An 18,639-nucleotide genomic window follows, 5' to 3' on the forward strand; every position below is an offset into this window, starting at 1 on the left:
GGAGTTACTGTGTTTATAACAACCATTATTTATTATTAAATGTATTTAAACCTATCTTTGTGGCTGATATTTGTGAGACATATTTAAGCTCTTAGAGTACTTGCATATGTATTTGGTGACACTGTACAGGCCACTTCTAAATAGCCTTGCTCTTGGTCAGACTACCATTTGGATTAATAGTAACATTAGACAGTAGGATTGGACACCCTTTAAGGGCCTTAGAGCAGCTGATGAAGGATGGCTGGTGGCAGCTGGAACTAACTTATAGTCTGGACAGAAGGGGGCATAGGTAGTAAACCTGTGCCAGTGTTTCCCATGAGTGTTTATGTGTGTGTTTGTATGTAAATCAAATCTGAAAGAGTTTGTGCGTCAGCTACTAGGGCATGGGCATGAAGCACTCATTGGACAGAGAGGGTGCTGAAGGTTTTGGCTTGGCCACTCAGCTGAAATCTCAACCCTATATCTGTGCCAGTGGGGAGTCTTATTGGGGTTCTAGAGAAAGAAGGAGAAACCAGCCCAAGACTGACTGTGATGTATGTGTGCTCTTAAGGGAAATTGCACTTTACTGCATGTGTACTCATCATCCTCCCAGTGTTTATGTCCCCAGCTGTTGCCACTGGTGAGGATTGAGGCTTCTTGATTACTGTGCCAGTGCAGGGGCATCACAGAGGTATTGCACAGGCATGCACTCAAATGATATTAAAGACTGCAGTCACTGCAGATGTAACCCTTTCTTTCGGTGTGGTGCATCCATTGATTATCTGTCCTTTCATAATTGCAACTCTATCTCTATTTTCATGCCACATGGTATCTTTAACAATGGTTATAGTACTCTGTTAAATATGAAAAATCTTTCCTACTAATAGCCAGTAACAGTGGTCATTTAAGCCAGCATTTGAAATGGTATGACTGTCATTTCCCTACAACAGTCGACGTACTTGCAACCCTTTTTTTAAGTCACTGCTCCCTGACACATCCTCAATAGGTGTATAACAAAGAGGGGAGAATGTGAAAGCTGAATGCTCCTGCAGTCAAGATACAGTAACATTCAAGCCATTAACAGGAAACACTTCTGAATTCTGGTCCTTGCATTGCTAAGGTAGGTGTGTGTGTGTGTGTGTGTGTGTGTGTGTGTGTGTGTGTGTGTGTGTGTGTGTGTGTGTGTGTGTGTGTGTGTGTGCACGCGTGTGTGTGTGTGTGCACGCGTGTGTGTGTGTGTATGTGCACGCGTGTGTGTGTGTGTGTGTGTGCACGCGTGTGTGTGTGTGTGTGTGCACGCGTGTGTGTGTGTGTGTGTGTGTGTGCACGCGTGTGTGTGTGTGTGTGCACGCGTGTGTGTGTGTGTGTGCACGCGTGTGTGTGTGTGTGTGTGTGTGTGTGTGTGTGTGTGTGTGTGTGTGTGTGTGTGTATATATATATATATATATATATATATATATATATATATATATAAACATGTAGGTCCTTACACTATGTTTACATTTCCTACATTTAGTGCATTATTTGTTATTCGGGAATGCTAATGATGTGACATCTCATTTGCATAGCCACAGTGATCACAGGACTGGCTCTGCACTATATAGTAAGTTAATGGTGTAGCTAATGCAAAAATGGAGTATAGGGAACTATGGTGGCAAATAACACTGCATGCTAGTGTTCCCCCTAGTCTTAATGAGAACATCTCTATAGCCCCCCTTTTAAAACTGAGAGTTGCAAAATTGTGATGTGAAGTGAATATATTGTTTTTTTAAAACATGTAATACTGAAGTAATGTTTTTTTTATTTAAGATATTTTATTATAATGGTGGTGGTTTGTCACTAGAGGGAGCCCTTATATTACTTTTTTATAAAATGTATATTTATAGTTTGCACAAGAACTAATAATACAAATATTTTTAATGACTGTTATAAAGACCTGGTTTGCACATAATATGACTTACTCAAACTGGTAAAAACTTTTAAACTTATAATTATTTAATCAGAAATGTTATTAAAGTATGTACTTATTTATTTGTTTGTTTTAATTTAAGGACACATTGATGTTTGAAATGGCTTTAATTAGATAACTGATGGGATTATAAAAGAAAGGTAATATGGGATGCATTGCATCTGAAGTCTTTGTATTGTGGATGAAAACACGGTGACTGGAGTTATGCGTTTATGTGTTTTATATATTAAAGAAGTGTTTTTCACTATTTGTTCATGGACTGCGGTTTTGCCTTCCTCGGTGCTATTTTGGACTTTGGTTATGGGTTAAACATTCTTAAATTTCTTATACTAGGAAAAGATAAGCCGTTGTCAAAATATGCAAGGACAAACCTTGTTTCTCACCTAAAAAAATAGAGATACATTTAAGAAATAAATATAAACAAGCTAGAAAAAAATAAAAAACTGATACTTCAAACAGGAAGATTCTGCTAACTTCTAAAATAGGGAAACTGTTCCATACCATCACCAGCCTCTAACTCTACTGACTTGATGAATTTCTGCATGACTACAATCAAACCACAATGCCAGACACATCTACACCACCTCCACATTCAGCATAAACGTCAGGTTTTTAACCACTATGGCACTGTAATTTTTTTCATTTTTTTTATCCCCACTGTCTGTTGATCTTCACTCACCCCTTCTGTCCAATCAGCCCATTTATTTCTCATCACCAGGAGTGTCATTTCAGATGGGCCATCATTCAACCACCATCAGAGGTGGTTTGATATTTTTTTCCTGTTTTTTCTACCTTACTTCCTGTGTGCACCTGGTGAAACACCAGGGAGGGGCATGCAATTAGCTTATTATGGAGGACATCTCCTCACAGTAGTTCTGACCCGCTTCCTGAAGGATGCGCGACTGGCTGTTCAGTCTGCTCAAGGGAGACTGCACTGCCCAGTACAGCTATGAATGCATGCAGCCATCCCCTGCCTCCAAGGTAGAGATAAGTAGACAATGCACCTTCACATCTCTCCCTTCCATGCCTGGCTCCTCAAGTGCTACTAATCAAACCCCATTGAATGGGATATATTGGTCATAGTTAGGGCTCCATTCCTCTATGCCAAAGAGCCAGGCTACTTCCACAATTTTAAATGTAAAAATCCAGTGATTTTACTGTCAGGAAATTCTTAGAAAAGATAACAGGACACTGCATGATGAGATGTAAGAAATGGATCTGAAGACGTTTACAATGACAAAAGTACTTATCCCAATAAAATCAATATAAAGAAGGAGGTTTTGGAACTGGATCTATTTTGTTTTTATAAATAAAATTATTTAGTTGAATGGATTGCTCTAAATATTTGGACTCTCAACAATCCTGTGTTGGAATTTCCTGTTCCTACCAGTATGATAAAAATCTCAACATCAGCTTTCCCTCAGCAATAGGCACCAGTGTTGCTGGGGTAATAACTGCACAAAAGCCTTAAACATCTTACACACCTAGCTGCATGTTTCTTACTTAGCAGCAGCCCACAATTCTTTAAATTACCAATTGTTTCCACTCTCTAATCACTCATGGTTCTTCTGAGTCAGGTGTTTGGTACCGGTATCTTCTGGTGCCAATGCTCAAAATCTCTGCGCAGAAAATGAAATAAGCTATCTGCAGTTTCATTCACTTTATCTAAGAAATGCCTAGCAGAAAACATGCTAAACTTTGAATAATTAATAATAATTGTCTCAGTACCAAAAAAACTGTAACAAAGATACACATTGTTCAAAGCAATAAGTACTGCTAGACTGCATGAATTAAAACCCCTTCATTTATAGGTTCATAGGTAGGTACTAGGCTATCTGCTCTAGGGCATTTATAAGCCTAGCCAGAATGTTGGCTTTCGCCTCCCTTTTAGACTAGATTCCTGAGTCTCTATCCAACAGGGCCATAGAAGTGATCCCAGGAGTCAATTTACGATTACCCATCCACTCAAGATTTCTCTTGAAGAGGGTCAGCGAGGGGCTCTGTCTAACATGGACTGGGATTCTATTCCAGAGTGAGGGAAGCCTTTGGGATATGAATCTATCCTTCCAGCATGTCCTGTTTATTGTTGTGCTAAGGTTTATATCCCTGGAGCATGTAGATCTAATGGAATTGGTTTTCTTGAGGTGGAGCATGTCCAACAGTTCCGGGTTAGACATGGCCGTGAATGTCAGGCAGAGGTCACCTCTGAGTAGGTGGTAAGCAACTGAGTAGAGTTGGAGCTTCTTTAGTCGAGCTGCATAGGGCATCAGTTTGAGGCCCAGATCCTCTTGAGGTATTTTTGAGGTCTCTCCAGTTGTTGCAGGTGTTGGGTAAGGTACATCCCAAATGGGGCAGTGTACTCAATTATGGGCCTGATGAGCGATGAGTAGAGGGGCACAATGACCTCTCTTGGTCTAGATGTGAACCCTTTTGTGATTAGGTGAGCTATATAGAAGGTTTTTCTAACCACTTTGGCAATGTGATTGTCAAAGGAGAGGCTACTATCTACTTGCGTCCCCAGATCCCTAATTACTTCTTCAGTACTTAGTGGATTACCTCCTATGTGGTAGTTTGTGGGCACTTTGTTTTTCCCAAAGGGGATGACTATGCACTTTTTGGCATTTAGCTTGAGGCCATGGTTCTGACACCAGGTATCTGTTTCCATAAGGCCCTTCTGGAGGATGCTTGTGTCAGCTGGAGAGTCTATTATGGCTCCCAGTTTGCAATAATCTGCGAACTTGGTAAGCCACAGTCCTCCCAGGTTTGCCTGTACCTCAGAGAAGTAAATACCAAACAAGAGGGGTCCCATGACTGAGCCCTGTGGGACGCCACTTGTAACCGGTTTAGAGTTGGACATGGCACCCGCGACTCTGACCATGTGAGTTCTATCCCTGAGCCGGTTTGCAACCCATCTTGTGAAATATAGGTTAATATTTAAGCTAGTACGCTTATTTATGATGCCAGAGTGGGGTATTGTGTCGGAGACCTTTGCGAGGTCCAGGTAGGCTGTGTGGACTACCTTTCCCTCATCTATGGCTATCTATGGATCTCAAAACAACACCAAAACCAAACTAACCCCAATGCTTCAGACAAGGACTTCTAAACTACCCCCCCCCCAATGTACTACTCCTGTTGCACCTGTGTAAAAGCCAAATTCATTACTTTTCAACCTGACAAAATGAGGCCCTATTATAATCTTTTAGAAACTCTTTCTAGGCCAGCAAGTCTTCTCTTAACCATCTCAGTATTCCACCTCTGTGATGCATGTGTCATTTACCCTTTAATAGCCTGAATAAAGAGCTACTGAATCTTCTACCATGGGCTACTCCCCCACAATTAATTTACAAGGACCCATGGAAATCATGATCTCCCAAGTCGTGGCTTTATTTTTCCCCTAGCATGAACTCAGTCTTGTTATGTAAGCTCTGATTTTCTCACCTGGCATCCTAAAGGCCCATGACAATATGCCAAAATATTATCATTCTGAGAGGTTTCTCTAATTTACTGGCTGCCAAAGGTACACCTATTTCCACAATGTCTGGAAGGACAGCATACCATATATTACCTTGCTCTTCCAATGATAAGAAAGTCATCCAAAAAATACAATACTTTCCTAGTCAAGTTAGCAAAGTCTCACATCCGAAGAAGAGCAGTGATAAACTTTTCAAACAGGCCACCACACAGCCTATAGACATGGCATTGTCAAAAACAAAAGTTATGCACTTACCAAAGCAATAGTTATGTAGGACTAACTTCAACTTCTACTTATAGCCACCAACACAAGTAGGACACTGTCAGCATGTCAACTAAGATTTTCCTAGGATACCAAATTCCTCCCATTTACCCACCACCCTGTATGAGGGATTCCTCTACAGATCTCTGTATGCCAGCATTTAAGTTCAGCAAGCAAGAAGAACCCTTAAAGGAACAAGGCTCACCGAAGGAACTTCTAGACATCAGAAGAGGCCAAGTGAAGGACGTTGGGTTATAGTGGAAGACTGAACTGGTTCTGCACATCTATCATTATACTAAGTATATAACTTTCATGTAAGTGACAGAAGTGGTCCATCTTCCTCTAGTCATAGGATAAAGTCCCAAGTCCTAGTATCAAATACCTATAAAGGTGGTTTCTCCAAGGATAAGTACAAGTGGAGATCACTGGACATTAACATACCTTACAAAGGTACTGAGGGAAATGAGTGATCTCAAATTACTGTTATTATTGTTATTATCATTATGACAGGGGATGAATTTGTTTCTGAATGATGCCCCTAATTACTGCAGATCAGAAAAAGAACATCCGTCACAGATCAGCTCAACATTAGGTGAGATACCTGACAATGGGAAGAAGGGAAAGAAACAGTCTATGAGGTACAGATAAGAACAAATTGGAGATAATGGCATATAAATGCTAATTAAACATACTGAACTGCTAAACATCACAAAAACTAGCCATAGGGAAGTGCAAAGAGTGAAGTGTAACCAAGACAGCCATATCTCAATAACAAACAAAAGATTTAGATATAATTATGGAATATACCTTAGGCCACAGAAATTAAGGCTAAATAGGCTTTAGGTGGTGTTGCAAACCCTCAGGCTACAGAGGAGGAGTCAGGCCAGAGACCAGGATTTAGCATTCAGTCCAGAAACAGACAGTATGTTATAACCATGGATATAAGCATAGTTAAATGTTATACTACCAGTGCCAGCATATTGGCATAAACACATCCAGACATCTGAGGGTTAAGAGTTAATCCTTTGGGAAGGGAATAATGTGAAAAACTGGACATCTCCACTGCTGAAACTGTCACTACTGTATCAGTATAACTGTCACTATAATACTTTGTAGTGTGCCCACAAAATAGTTTTAATCCATAATGTGGGGCTGGATGATAAAACAGAAAATTGACAAAAAGAGATAGGAAAAGTATCATAATCTGAACATGTTGTCAAAAGGAATACAGGTCATGATGTGTGGTGGTCATTATATTTATTAATCTATAGGTGAGCACAGTTTTTACTCATAATTTAAACTATATGGCACACACACACACACGCATACATTTCACATGCCTACCATCCTCAGATTTTTTTTTATATTTCTAGTTGCCCCATGGAAATACAGTGAGCAAACTGGCAGTCCAGACAGTTACCCTTTCTCTGCTACAGGTGTTAGCGTTATTACAGGGTAATTGAAGGCCTTTTAATACCCACTTTCCTTATGGACTCTAAGGCTTGGCCCCTTTGAGAAACTGACTTCATCCCATCAAGCTGAGATCAAGTGAGGCAACCGGTACACTAATAATCAGATTAAGGAAAAGCTTCTCTATTTCTTACAGAACCTTGAAATTCAGAGGTATTTCCAGCATACTGATCTTTAGAGTTATCATAATCCTTTTCTCTTAGACTTTCTGTGCCTGTACCTATTATTGTTTTACCCCTTCTTGTGGACAAGTCAATCTCTGCACTGATTCGTAGTGCACAGGAACTGAATTTTTTTCTGTTGGGTTCTTTATAAAGACATAAATCTGCCATTTTCTTCAGTAAAATACCTACGTGACAGGCCATCTTTACCCAGGCCAATAATCAAAGACTCTCAGTCCTCACCACTGGCACCAGTGAGAGACCATTAATAAAACAGGGATGGATATATGCAGTAATTTCAATAATTCAGTAATTTAAGCGCAATTTCCCCCAAGAGCAGTTACAAGTGACTGATACAACCACACCTGAGTATTTGATATTCACACCCATACACTCCTTGGAAAAGTGGGCACAGGCTTACTAGCTGTGCCCCCTTATGCCCAGACAATAAGGTAACAATGCTGCCACCAGCCAGTCACTGTCAGGCTCTTACAAGTGTATCCAATGATGGAAAATAAAATCAATACTAACATACATGGCAGAGTGTAACCCAAGCAGCAAGGCTTTTTGGAGTGCCAAGGTGTCACTAGAATAAACAAAAGTACTGTCAAGATGTTAAAAGTAATCTCTAAAAGACCAGTCATAATAAAAAGTATAAAACATTTAATAAATAGTAACATAAAAAACATGACATCATTAAATATTTAAGTGAAATAAACATCATAGTTATAATCACAGGAGAAATACAAATATCACAGTTGGACAGATTCAAGCAGATGCAGAAAAAAGTACAGTTGTGTACACTTACCATAAATGTAGATTTTTGAGTGTATTCACTGCTGTGGTCATCACATTTGGGTTATCCCTCCTAGGGTAGCCCTTAGTCGGCCCGAATACCAGAGGCTTAGTATTTCTGCGTTGGTTGCTGTTACTACAGGACTGACAACAGGTTGTCAGTAGTATAAAGTAAGGCAGCCAATGCCATTACATCAGTTTTTCTTGCCCTAACCTGTCAGAAGCCCCTAAGTAGGGAGCTAAGTTATGGTGGAAAAAACACCACCAGTAAAACATAGATACCAATAGCCCTGTAAGGAGTGAGTAAGAGAAGTAAAGAAGGAGAGAGAGAAAGACACAAGGGGGGTGGAGGGTGGGAAACCAGGACTGCAACAATGAATACACTCTGACATCTACATTTACGAGTGTACACAACTGTACTATGTTCTTTGTGTTTCACTGTTGCAGTCATCAAATTTGGGTTGATTCCCAAAGCTGAGGAAATGGATGGAGGCAGTCAAGGAAACCAGGGGCTGGCTTGGATGCCCTGCAAGACTGCAGAGGCAAACCCTGCCCTGGATTTGGAGAAGAGAGGCAGGCAGTAAGCTTTGGCAAAAGTGTGAACAGATGTCCAGGTGTCAGCCTCCAGGATGTCCCTGGTGGGGACTTCTCTGAGGAAAGCTGCAGAGGTGGAGGCTGCTCTGGTGGAGTGAGTCCTGACCCTCTTGGGGGCAGGCTTTCCATGTTGTTAGCTATAGGATTTTTAAAAAGAAATTTGTGGAGTCAGGGACTCTATAGTACCTGTCAGTTTTCTTGGGTGCAGGAGGGAGGGTGTCAGGAGTCAAGCTGGATTCCAGGAAAACATCCTCCACAACATCCAGGACTGGGAGGATGGCCAAGGGTCTGTGCTGTGGAATATCTAAGAATTCCGAGAGTCTCTTTTTAGACTGAGGGTAGTCCTGACTCTCCCATTGGAAATGCTTCCTTAAGGTATGAAGGGTTTCCCCAAAGGAAAAATCCTCTAGGGGAGAGGCGGAAGGGAGGGAATCCTCTGCATCAGAATCCTCATAAGTAGAGAGGGGTTGCATGTCTTCATATTCAGATGCATCAGAGTAATCTGACTCTTGTTCAGACAAAACTACAGGAGACAGAATTATTTTCCTTTTGGAGGGAGTAGCTGGGCTTCCCCTGATCAGCATGATAAGGTCTTCTGCCATTTTATGCATTTGAGATTGAGGCAAGGAAGCAGGTGCCTAAGATTGGTTCATCGGTTTCTTGGGTGTGGTTCGTACCCTGGGCCTTAGAAACTTGGTAGTTTTTGAAAGAAAGGTAGTCGTGACAGAAGTCGGTTTGTGTCGAGAATTGGTAGTGCGAATGACTTCCACGGAAGCCAGTGCCTGCTCAGCAGCTCGGGACCCATCCAAGGTAGAGAAGACCACAGGATTCTTAGTCGAAGAAGAGTTTTGCGGCATACCGGACTCTGAAAGTGTCTCGGTAGCGGCCTGCAAATCCACAGAAGTGTACATCAGGTGCTGCGAAAGCTCTTCACTGAGGACCGGAGAACTGATGACTAGCTTAATGGAAGCATTGTCAGTAGGTTTGGACCTGTGCGGTCTGTCTCTGTCTTTATCTTTACGATTTTTCAGAAGATCTGCTGTTGGATGGCTTACCACAGCCATATCGATGTTCGAGGACTGTAAGCAAAAATATCTAGTTACAATACGGGCTCGACAATGGATAGTTCTGGCATTGAACAAAGCACAGAAGCAACAGCAGGGGGACATCATGGTCTGGCCCTAAACAAGTGGTGCAGTAACAATGAAAGTCTTGGTGTGGTATTTGCTTTCCATAGGCGAGACAACTGTTAACTTTTTCTGACATCGGTTAGTGCACGAAAAAAGGATCCCCAATGGGGTACTTAGCTTTAGAAGACTTCAGCTTCAAATCAGTAGATGAAACTCAGATAGCAGCTGACTGGCGCTCATGCGAACTGCTTCTGCTTCAGGCTCCACAGCAAGAAAGACTGATGTAATGGCGTTGAATGCCTTACTTTATACTGCTGAAGACCTGATGCGAGTCCTGAAGCAACAGCAACCGACGCAGAAATACTAAGGCTCTTGTATTCAGGTCAGACCGAGGGCTACCCTGGCAGGGATAACCCATATGTGATGACTGCAATAGTGAAACACGAAGAACATCAATACTTAGCTAATCTCACTGTAATTCCTGACTATCTAAAGAAGAACTGATTCCCTATCTTATCTTAATTAATATAGCAAAGCAAGATTAGATGCAGAGTTGCTTACTTCCACAAGACAAGGTGATATTCTTCCCACTTATGCTGATCTAACTGAACTCAACTGAACTGACTGTGATAACTACCATAATTTTTTGTTTGCTTTATATCAGGTTCCAAAGAAAACAAAACAAGCTGATCTGTCAGTTCCATCCCCTTAGTGCTGGTTATAGAATGACATCACATTTGATCATGACTCTTCTAGAGAACAATTTCAGAACTTTTCTAAGATCTTTTGCAGTATTTGAAAACTATAGATTTATTTGTTCAAACAATAAACGTTTAATCAGTTATAATAACACTACTGAATCCTTTTGAACATAAGCACCTGTACAAGTCAGTGTGATAGTCAAATGACAGAAAATTATTTACAAAACTACAAAACTCCAGCTAACTATTCTGGAATATGTTACACATGCACTGCCCTATTCTTCCTGGCACAGATGGGAATAACTCACATCGTCACAACCTGTATTATAGTTAAAGTCTGTGATTAAAAGTTTGCTTCCCTGTTTTTGCCAAACCAGGTTGCTCACTCTTTGTTACCTTTCATGTCAACCTGATCTTTTCTTTTTAGTTTGATGATTCTGTTTTTCTTTATTATTCTCCAGCCCCACCTTCTTATTAAGCTTGGAAGTGATAATCTATTACATTTGGGCCTGACATGGCACATTATCCTTATGTTCTATTTAAATGACCATACCTACAAATCTGCAGGTGTAGATTGGCTTATGCTAAAAGGTAGTTGCCAAGAACATAAATGACTATTCCTTCTAATTTAAGCCTGAGTCATTCATATAGGAAAAAAACAAATACTGTACTTCTGCCTGCCTAAGATTACAGGCATGTGAAGGCAGAAAACTCCTAGATTAATCACCACTAATTTGTATTAACCAATGTGATGGTGATTATTAACAAGTACTTAGTTTGTCTATACAAAACAGAACATAAATACAAGAAATATGTCTGCGCGCACACACACACACACACACACACACACACACATATATATATATATATATATATATATATATATATATGCATATACACATACAATGTACAGATATATATCTATATATATATATATATCTGCATATCTGTGTGTGTATATGTCAAATATTACCATTAAATGTGGGAAAGAAAAAGAAGGGGAGGCAAGGAAAAAACACTCAGACAGAAAGACTTGGAATTAATTCCTATGATCAGGATCTTAAGGAGGCTGGAAGTTCAAGGATATACTGGCACAAAGGCCTGCACATAATTTCTTTGGACAGCGTACATTAAATAGTAGGGTACAAGAAGGAAGAAAATCCAGCTGTTCAACTATCACTAAGTGAGATTTGTAAATTAACATATCTGATGGATACTGCAATCATGGACGTAGGAACAAAAATGTGAATATATTCATGTATATTTTCCAAACACTCCCTCTAAAACACAGGAGAAGCTGCTAGATACAAAAACTGAACTTCAGGAGAAGGAATATGTAGAAATAGTGCTGTCTTCTATTCAGGACGAAACTGAAGAAAAAACTCCTGAATATTCTAGGATATTCACACAGAGACAGACTGCTTGAGAAAAGATGTAAACTGATTATAAATATGGTCCACTTGCTCTCTCAAAAAAAGAAAATGAAGGTGATCCTAACATAAGCTGAAAGCATACAGAAATGATTTTTTTAACTGATACCTATGCAGGCAATAAAGATACGTAGATATAGATACCTTGAATGTTGACTTACATTGGTAAACTGAGTCAATCACATGTTGGTACCAGAAAGTGTCTTATCAAGATTAACACTGATTGATACCAAAACAAAGAATAAAAGCTGGTGTTTAGGTACAAAAGGGTAGTGCTTTAAAGAACTATCAGTACTGCAAACAAGGTTGGCATCAAAATTATCAACACCAAAGTAATTTTGAGTATAGTAAGGTTGAGGTTGAGATGGAAGTGAACGCAAATTCAGTCTGGAATCACTACTGTCAGAAGGAAGATGATTCAAATGTAACTTGAGTCAATACTGACATGGAGGATAGCCTCCATGCCAACTAAGAATTCAACCTTCCTGATAATTAACATACTACCTGGATATGAGATAGATGGAAACATGTAGTGAGAAGTAAATTGAAGTGTATAAGCCATATAAATATACAGCTACAACTAACAGTGACGTACTAGTGAGAAAGCCAAACTGAGAGCAAATAGCCTAGCTGCAACCAAAAAAATTGTGTCAAAATCAAAGGAACAACTATAACTCAAAGATACATATTTATGCATTAAAGGAACAACCTTGCAAATACAGTTCCTAATGCAAATAAGCCAAAGCAACAGGACAGCTGAAATGAGGCTAGTGAAAGTGCCTAAACAAGAAGATTTGTCTCAAGTATAATAAAAATGTTTATACCCATGAAAGACAACTTCCAAAAAGACACACCTTAATTAGATCAGAAATGATGCCTTGATGGAACATTAAAAACTAATATAATCTGTATAGCAAGAATGGAGTAAAACATTTTCGACTGGTTATGAATGGACAGTTCTTTTTTTACCAACTGTGTATCAGTTTTTCATAGGGGGAGTGCAATAGCTTGATGTATGCAAAGTATGTATTACTTATGTGCATCAAGTTAAATCTTTAACTTATTTGCTTGTTAATTGGGTGGGTACTGCTTGTGGGTTCTATTCCGTCATCCTCCAATTTCCTGTTATTTGACTCTGAGCAAGTCACCCAAGCAGTGTTTTCAAGTTGATGTCTGAGAAAGCACCATGTAGATGAGTTAACAAATACAAATAAATAAATACATTTCACATTTATGATTAGTGCATTACTATAAAATAATACATGTTCTTGCAATTGTAGCAAGCTTCAGAATATATAAAAATATTGCTGAAACATTCTACAATGTTGGGGTACACTTACCTTAACCAGAGTTTATGTACCATAGCACAAAGACTTCTGGAAATATATTGAAGTACTTTATTTCGATTTTCTACACAAGAAAACAGTGAGCTACCGGATGCAAATATAAGTTTAACTACAGCCACCCATACTGCTTTAGAATAGTCACCACATTTCATACTAAACTACAAACCATAATATTATATGGAGACATATTTAGTAAATTATGACTGAAACATTCTCTCCCTACTTGGACTAAAGCACCAACATTAGGATTTGAATCCCAAGTTCAGAGAAGAGAAAATGATTCACAGAAACATTACATTTAAAAAGGGCACCACATTAAAAGAATACTAACTTATCAAAAAGTACTAAAGATTTCCTTTAATTTGCTTAGCTAGGAAGATGTTTTCTTCTTCTTCTTCTGAAACAGAGGAAGTACACAAAAGGTTTCAGCTAGTCCAGGATATGTATGTGACTCTGTTTTATCATCAATAAACCAGTGACAAATTGTGATGATTTTAGTACACATATTGCTCCTTCCATTTTGTAAAGTGACAGGGCTTACTTTTTGATCCAGGTTTCCCCACTGCTAGATCCAGACTTATTCATTTTCCATGATGATAATTTCATCATCAGTATAGCTCCATATTTTTTAAAACACTTTTATTGAATTATCACTAAGACATAGGAAAACATACCTTTGTATAAAAGAAAACAAACCATATGAACATGGTCCTAGTTACAAACATTATTCATCTTTTTTTATCTATCTTCAATCAAATGTTACATAAACTGTCTTTCCTTAAATGTCACTCATCCTCCAAAACATTATTCTCCATGTGTTGTTTCCACAAATTTCACTTTTTCTATGTAATTTGATCCTACCCTTTTCTAAAGATCCATCTTCAAGCTCTTTTATCTCTGTTACAATATTCAATAGTTCAAATACAGTTGATTTAGACTTTGAATTCCAATTTCTAGTAATTGCTTTTTTTTGTCAGTCACCAGAATTAAACTGAGCAAGGCCTTACTATGACTAGGCAATTCAGATCTTGTATTCCAAATAAAAAAAAAGATAATTTTCTTAGTTATGCCCATTTTCTCACTCAGTTTCTGACAGTACACTCTGCAGGGTATTTTTGAAGTCTGCCAACAGTTTATACTAAAACAAATATGTTCCCAGTTACCTATTTCTTCCCCATCACACCTTCAAACATTTTTCATCTACCTGAGAAAACTTCTTTGGAGTCTGCTTGGGGTATAAAAATACCTAAGCGAGCACTTTCAAGCAAAAATCCTAAATCGTCTCGATTTTGCTGCATGCTTGGGAGCCATACACTAGTCGCCCCATTGTTTCCTTGTGAATTGCTTAGCCAGTCTTCCCTCCTAATCTTTTCTGACCTCCTCTGACAGACTCCTATAGTTATATGCCCTACCGATTATCCATTTTTTTAAGAACCTCTGTTCTAGATTCAACTAAAAACTCTACCAGAGCAGATCTTTCACTTAGGATTTCCCTATCCCTTTCTTTTTGACTATATTCCAATATCAATCATTGATATGGAAGGCAGCTTCTAGCCTGCAGTCCAAATGTCCTCTTGGTCTCTTCCCATAATATTACCTTTCCATCTGTAGTTATTTTCTCTCAGTACCTTGGCTCCTTTGCCATTTTTGTCCAATAACTTCTGGCCCCCTCTTGTCTATTCTCTGTACCCATAATTGCAGTTAACTCTATCAGCAAAATGTCCTTTCTCCATTCTTGAGTTGGCTTAGTTCTTGTTACTTTATGGAAATGAGATTCTATATGGCTGCTGTTATTCTCTTTAAGGATCTGCATTAAACAAATCCCAATTCTCTTTTTATTTCTTGCATTTCTCCCCAATTCATCCTCATCCCTTTCCACTCTGAATAATAGCTTTCTGCTTGTGTTATGTATACGAGCCTTAACTGTGTAGCTCTAAAATATAAACTACCTTGTTCTTTTGGAAGTATCAACTTATCCCACTAAACCCTTGCCCTCTACCCCTCCCAGATAAATTCCTTCCACTCTTTATTACGACTTCTCTGATTAAAAAAATATATCTTTCTTGTATAGAAAACTGGAGACTAAAAACATTTTCATTGTTTGCTTCTTGCTATCCATAAACAAGAGCTTACCGTTTCCCAGTTTTTATATTATTTTTTCTTAAGTCTCTTCCTACATAGACTTAGGGGCCACCACAGAATCCTTTTTCATCTATACTCTTAAATACTTCATTTTATCATATTCCCATTAAGTATGGATATTGCTGGATAAATTCATGTGTATGTACATAGTTTGTAGCTATAACCTTTATTTTATCTTTATTAAGTGTTTGTCCAAAAAAGATATGAAACTGTCTCAAGATGTTCCACAGCACTGAGATGTCCTTTACTGGTTTTATCAGGTACAAAATAATATTGTCTGCAAAGGAAGCCATGAAAAGTATATTATGCAAGTGGAAAACTCTTTACAACATTATTTCTCTCGAAGCTATGAGCTATATTCAGTTACAAAACTGTGTGGCTAAACAATATAACATTTACTCACTTATACAGGTACGACCATCAGTATGAAGTCTATAGCCTGGGTCACATTCACAATGGAAAGAATTCTGAGTGTTAACACAGGTGTGCTGACAGCCTCCATTCAATACTGTACACTCATCAACATCTGAAAGAGCAAAACGAGGGAAACAGAAATAAATCTATTGAAACAATAACATTTCGTTAAGCAGTTTTAAGTATGTGAACAACAAACTATTCTTTAATTACCAATATTCTCCCACATTTGTACTTTCATAGACTGGGGCCCTATCAAGCAGATAATCTCATGATGCAAACCAGCACTCAAATTTCAAAATACTCTGTTATGTATGTTAGGAATTTGTTATCATTTCTATAGTTTCGTCACAGTTAAAATTTGGCAAGCTTTAGGTGCTGAGATCTCTCAAATGTCTAGTGCTGGTGCCTCTGTGTCTGTATCTACAGACAGACAGATAAATATTGGAATTCTTTATTCTTTTTCATAAGTGTATGTATGTCTGTGTGTGTGTGTATGTGTATGTGTATATATGTATGTATGTGTATATATATATATATATATATATATATATATATATATATATATATATATATGTGTGTGTGTGTGTATATATATATATATATATATATATATATATATATATATATATATATATATATATATGCATTACATAACACATTACACTGAACATTTATTTAGTGAACATAACCCATTGAACACGCAATATCTGGCAGCTGCACCATATATCAAACTTCTGTAAACAGCACACTCCATAAACAGCAAAAAAAAAACCCACTCAAACACTACCAGTTACCCATACACTGAAACTTAAGTTACGCCATAAATACAAACACACACACCACACTTAAAACACATATCTACACCACAAAATATGTCTTAGGCCGATGCTCTGACACAGACATGCACATACATACACATGCACCCACCCCTATTTATATATTACCTACATGGACATATAAAAATAGCCAGAATGAATCCATCAAAACTATGCTACAGTCAATGTAATATTATTTGACTACAGCACACATCTACCATCTAAGAGTTCATCATTTGTTGTAACAGGTTCATAACACACTTTCAACAATACTAGCTGCAGCTATACAAGTCAAACAGAAAAGAGTGGTTTAATCAGGTCACACCAATTAAAATTACTGACAGAAAAATTGGACAGAGACTGCAGTGCTTTGATGTAACTAATATGTAACTTCCTTTGATAAATGGTGACTATTGTGCATTAATTTTAGATACAATGCTACTCAAAAATAGATTTAATTTAAATATACATTTCCTGATCTAAACAGAAAAGCACTGCAGAGAAGATGCTGTGGAATTTAAATACAAGTGATTTCAGGAAAAGCATTTAAATAATTCTACATAATATATAGGATACTTATTTTCCATATAAAAGATGGATACTATCCACATTTTAGTAATGTATGTATTTATTTTCTGATCTTTAAAACAAAAAACAGGAACAGTGGCAAATATGCAGTCAAGCAGGAACAGTTTATTTAAGCGCTTTTTGTCAGCCCAAAAACTGACTTCCTCAGAAACAGTTCCAATGAGTAAAAACTTCATTATGTATGCATGAGTTTGAAAAACCAAATGCTAATTGCATTCATCAAATTAAAGAAGCAGCAAATATTTATATCATAAAAAAATGATAAAAAAGCTAAATGACTAAGTATATAGTTATGTTGAATACAAAACAGCAAACACAAACAACATATGTAGTTGAAATGAGACACCTAAATGTCTAAGACATCAGAAATAGTGAATAAACCTGTCTAAGTAAAAATAGTTGTTAAACCCAGCGTGTTTTAAATGCATAAAGAGGTATATGCTGTTGTAACACAGCTTGATTGTATCAATTCACCTCTTAAGACAGTTTCATTTTAACACGCTGCTAATAGAGCAGGAATCACAGTCCCGGGAGGCTATAAGCATTTAACCTCACCTGCCAGGCTAATTCGAGTTCCTTAAGTTTGAGGGGTCTCGGACCTCCTCTACTATCAATTTTAATTTGGTCAATGACAATAAATTCGAAAGCATGATCCTTATACGAAGAAATATGTTTTGCTAATGCATTCTCAAGTTTACATTTCTTTATAGCGTATTGGTGTTCATACATTCTGTCCCGTAGTCTTCTCTCAGTTTTTCCTATATAGAAGGCCGCGCAGAATGTACACCTTGCTAAATATGTAACAAAAGTGGAATTACAGTTATATTTACCCTTCAGCTTATACAATGTACCATTAACTTGGAAGGAATTAGTTTCTTCCACAAATTTACAGAAGTTACAATTAAAACATTTGTGCATACCAGGGTTCCTAATCACAGACCTATCATACTGTTCCAGGTACGTTTTGAGGTTCTTGCCCCTCCTAAAAATCACTCTAGGACCTTCACCTACTTTTTGATAGACACTTGGATACATTTTAAATAACTTCCAATTTTTCTTCAGAATAGCTAAGCATTCATTACTATGTGTACTGAATGTAGTAATGAAGTTCATAGGGGTGTTAAGATCCTCATGACTAATGGATCCAACAATACTATCATTGGTTTCTTCTAACATAATATCTGAACTTGGGAATGGCTCAATAGGTTTGGCACATAGAAGTGGGACGTAAACTCTATGACGTCTCTTAACCGTTACCTCCTGTATAAGCATGTCTAAAAGGGGTTCGGGGTACCCTCTGTGAAGGAGCATACTCTTAATTACACTACACTCGTCAAAAAACTCCTCATCCAAGCTAATCATTCTAGAA

The 18,639-nt window shown here is 38.0% G+C and overlaps 1 protein-coding gene across 1 annotated transcript in view; it reads right to left on the reverse strand.

Moving 5' to 3' along the window:
- The window catches only part of LOC122801191 (multiple epidermal growth factor-like domains protein 6), a gene marked incomplete at its 5' end in the record, with an annotated part of 1,094,182 nt that overhangs the window by 908,064 nt on the left and 167,479 nt on the right, over positions 1 to 18,639 (reverse strand). The window contains one exon of the mRNA XM_044070750.1: positions 15,854 to 15,976. Within this exon, the coding sequence (XP_043926685.1) occupies positions 15,854 to 15,976 (123 nt within the window). The remainder of the gene's footprint in view (positions 1 to 15,853; positions 15,977 to 18,639) is intronic.

Source organism: Protopterus annectens, chromosome 4.part1, assembly GCF_019279795.1.
Source record: "Protopterus annectens isolate FY-2018-M chromosome 4.part1, PAN1.0, whole genome shotgun sequence".
Classification (NCBI taxonomy): Eukaryota; Metazoa; Chordata; order Ceratodontiformes; family Protopteridae; genus Protopterus; species Protopterus annectens.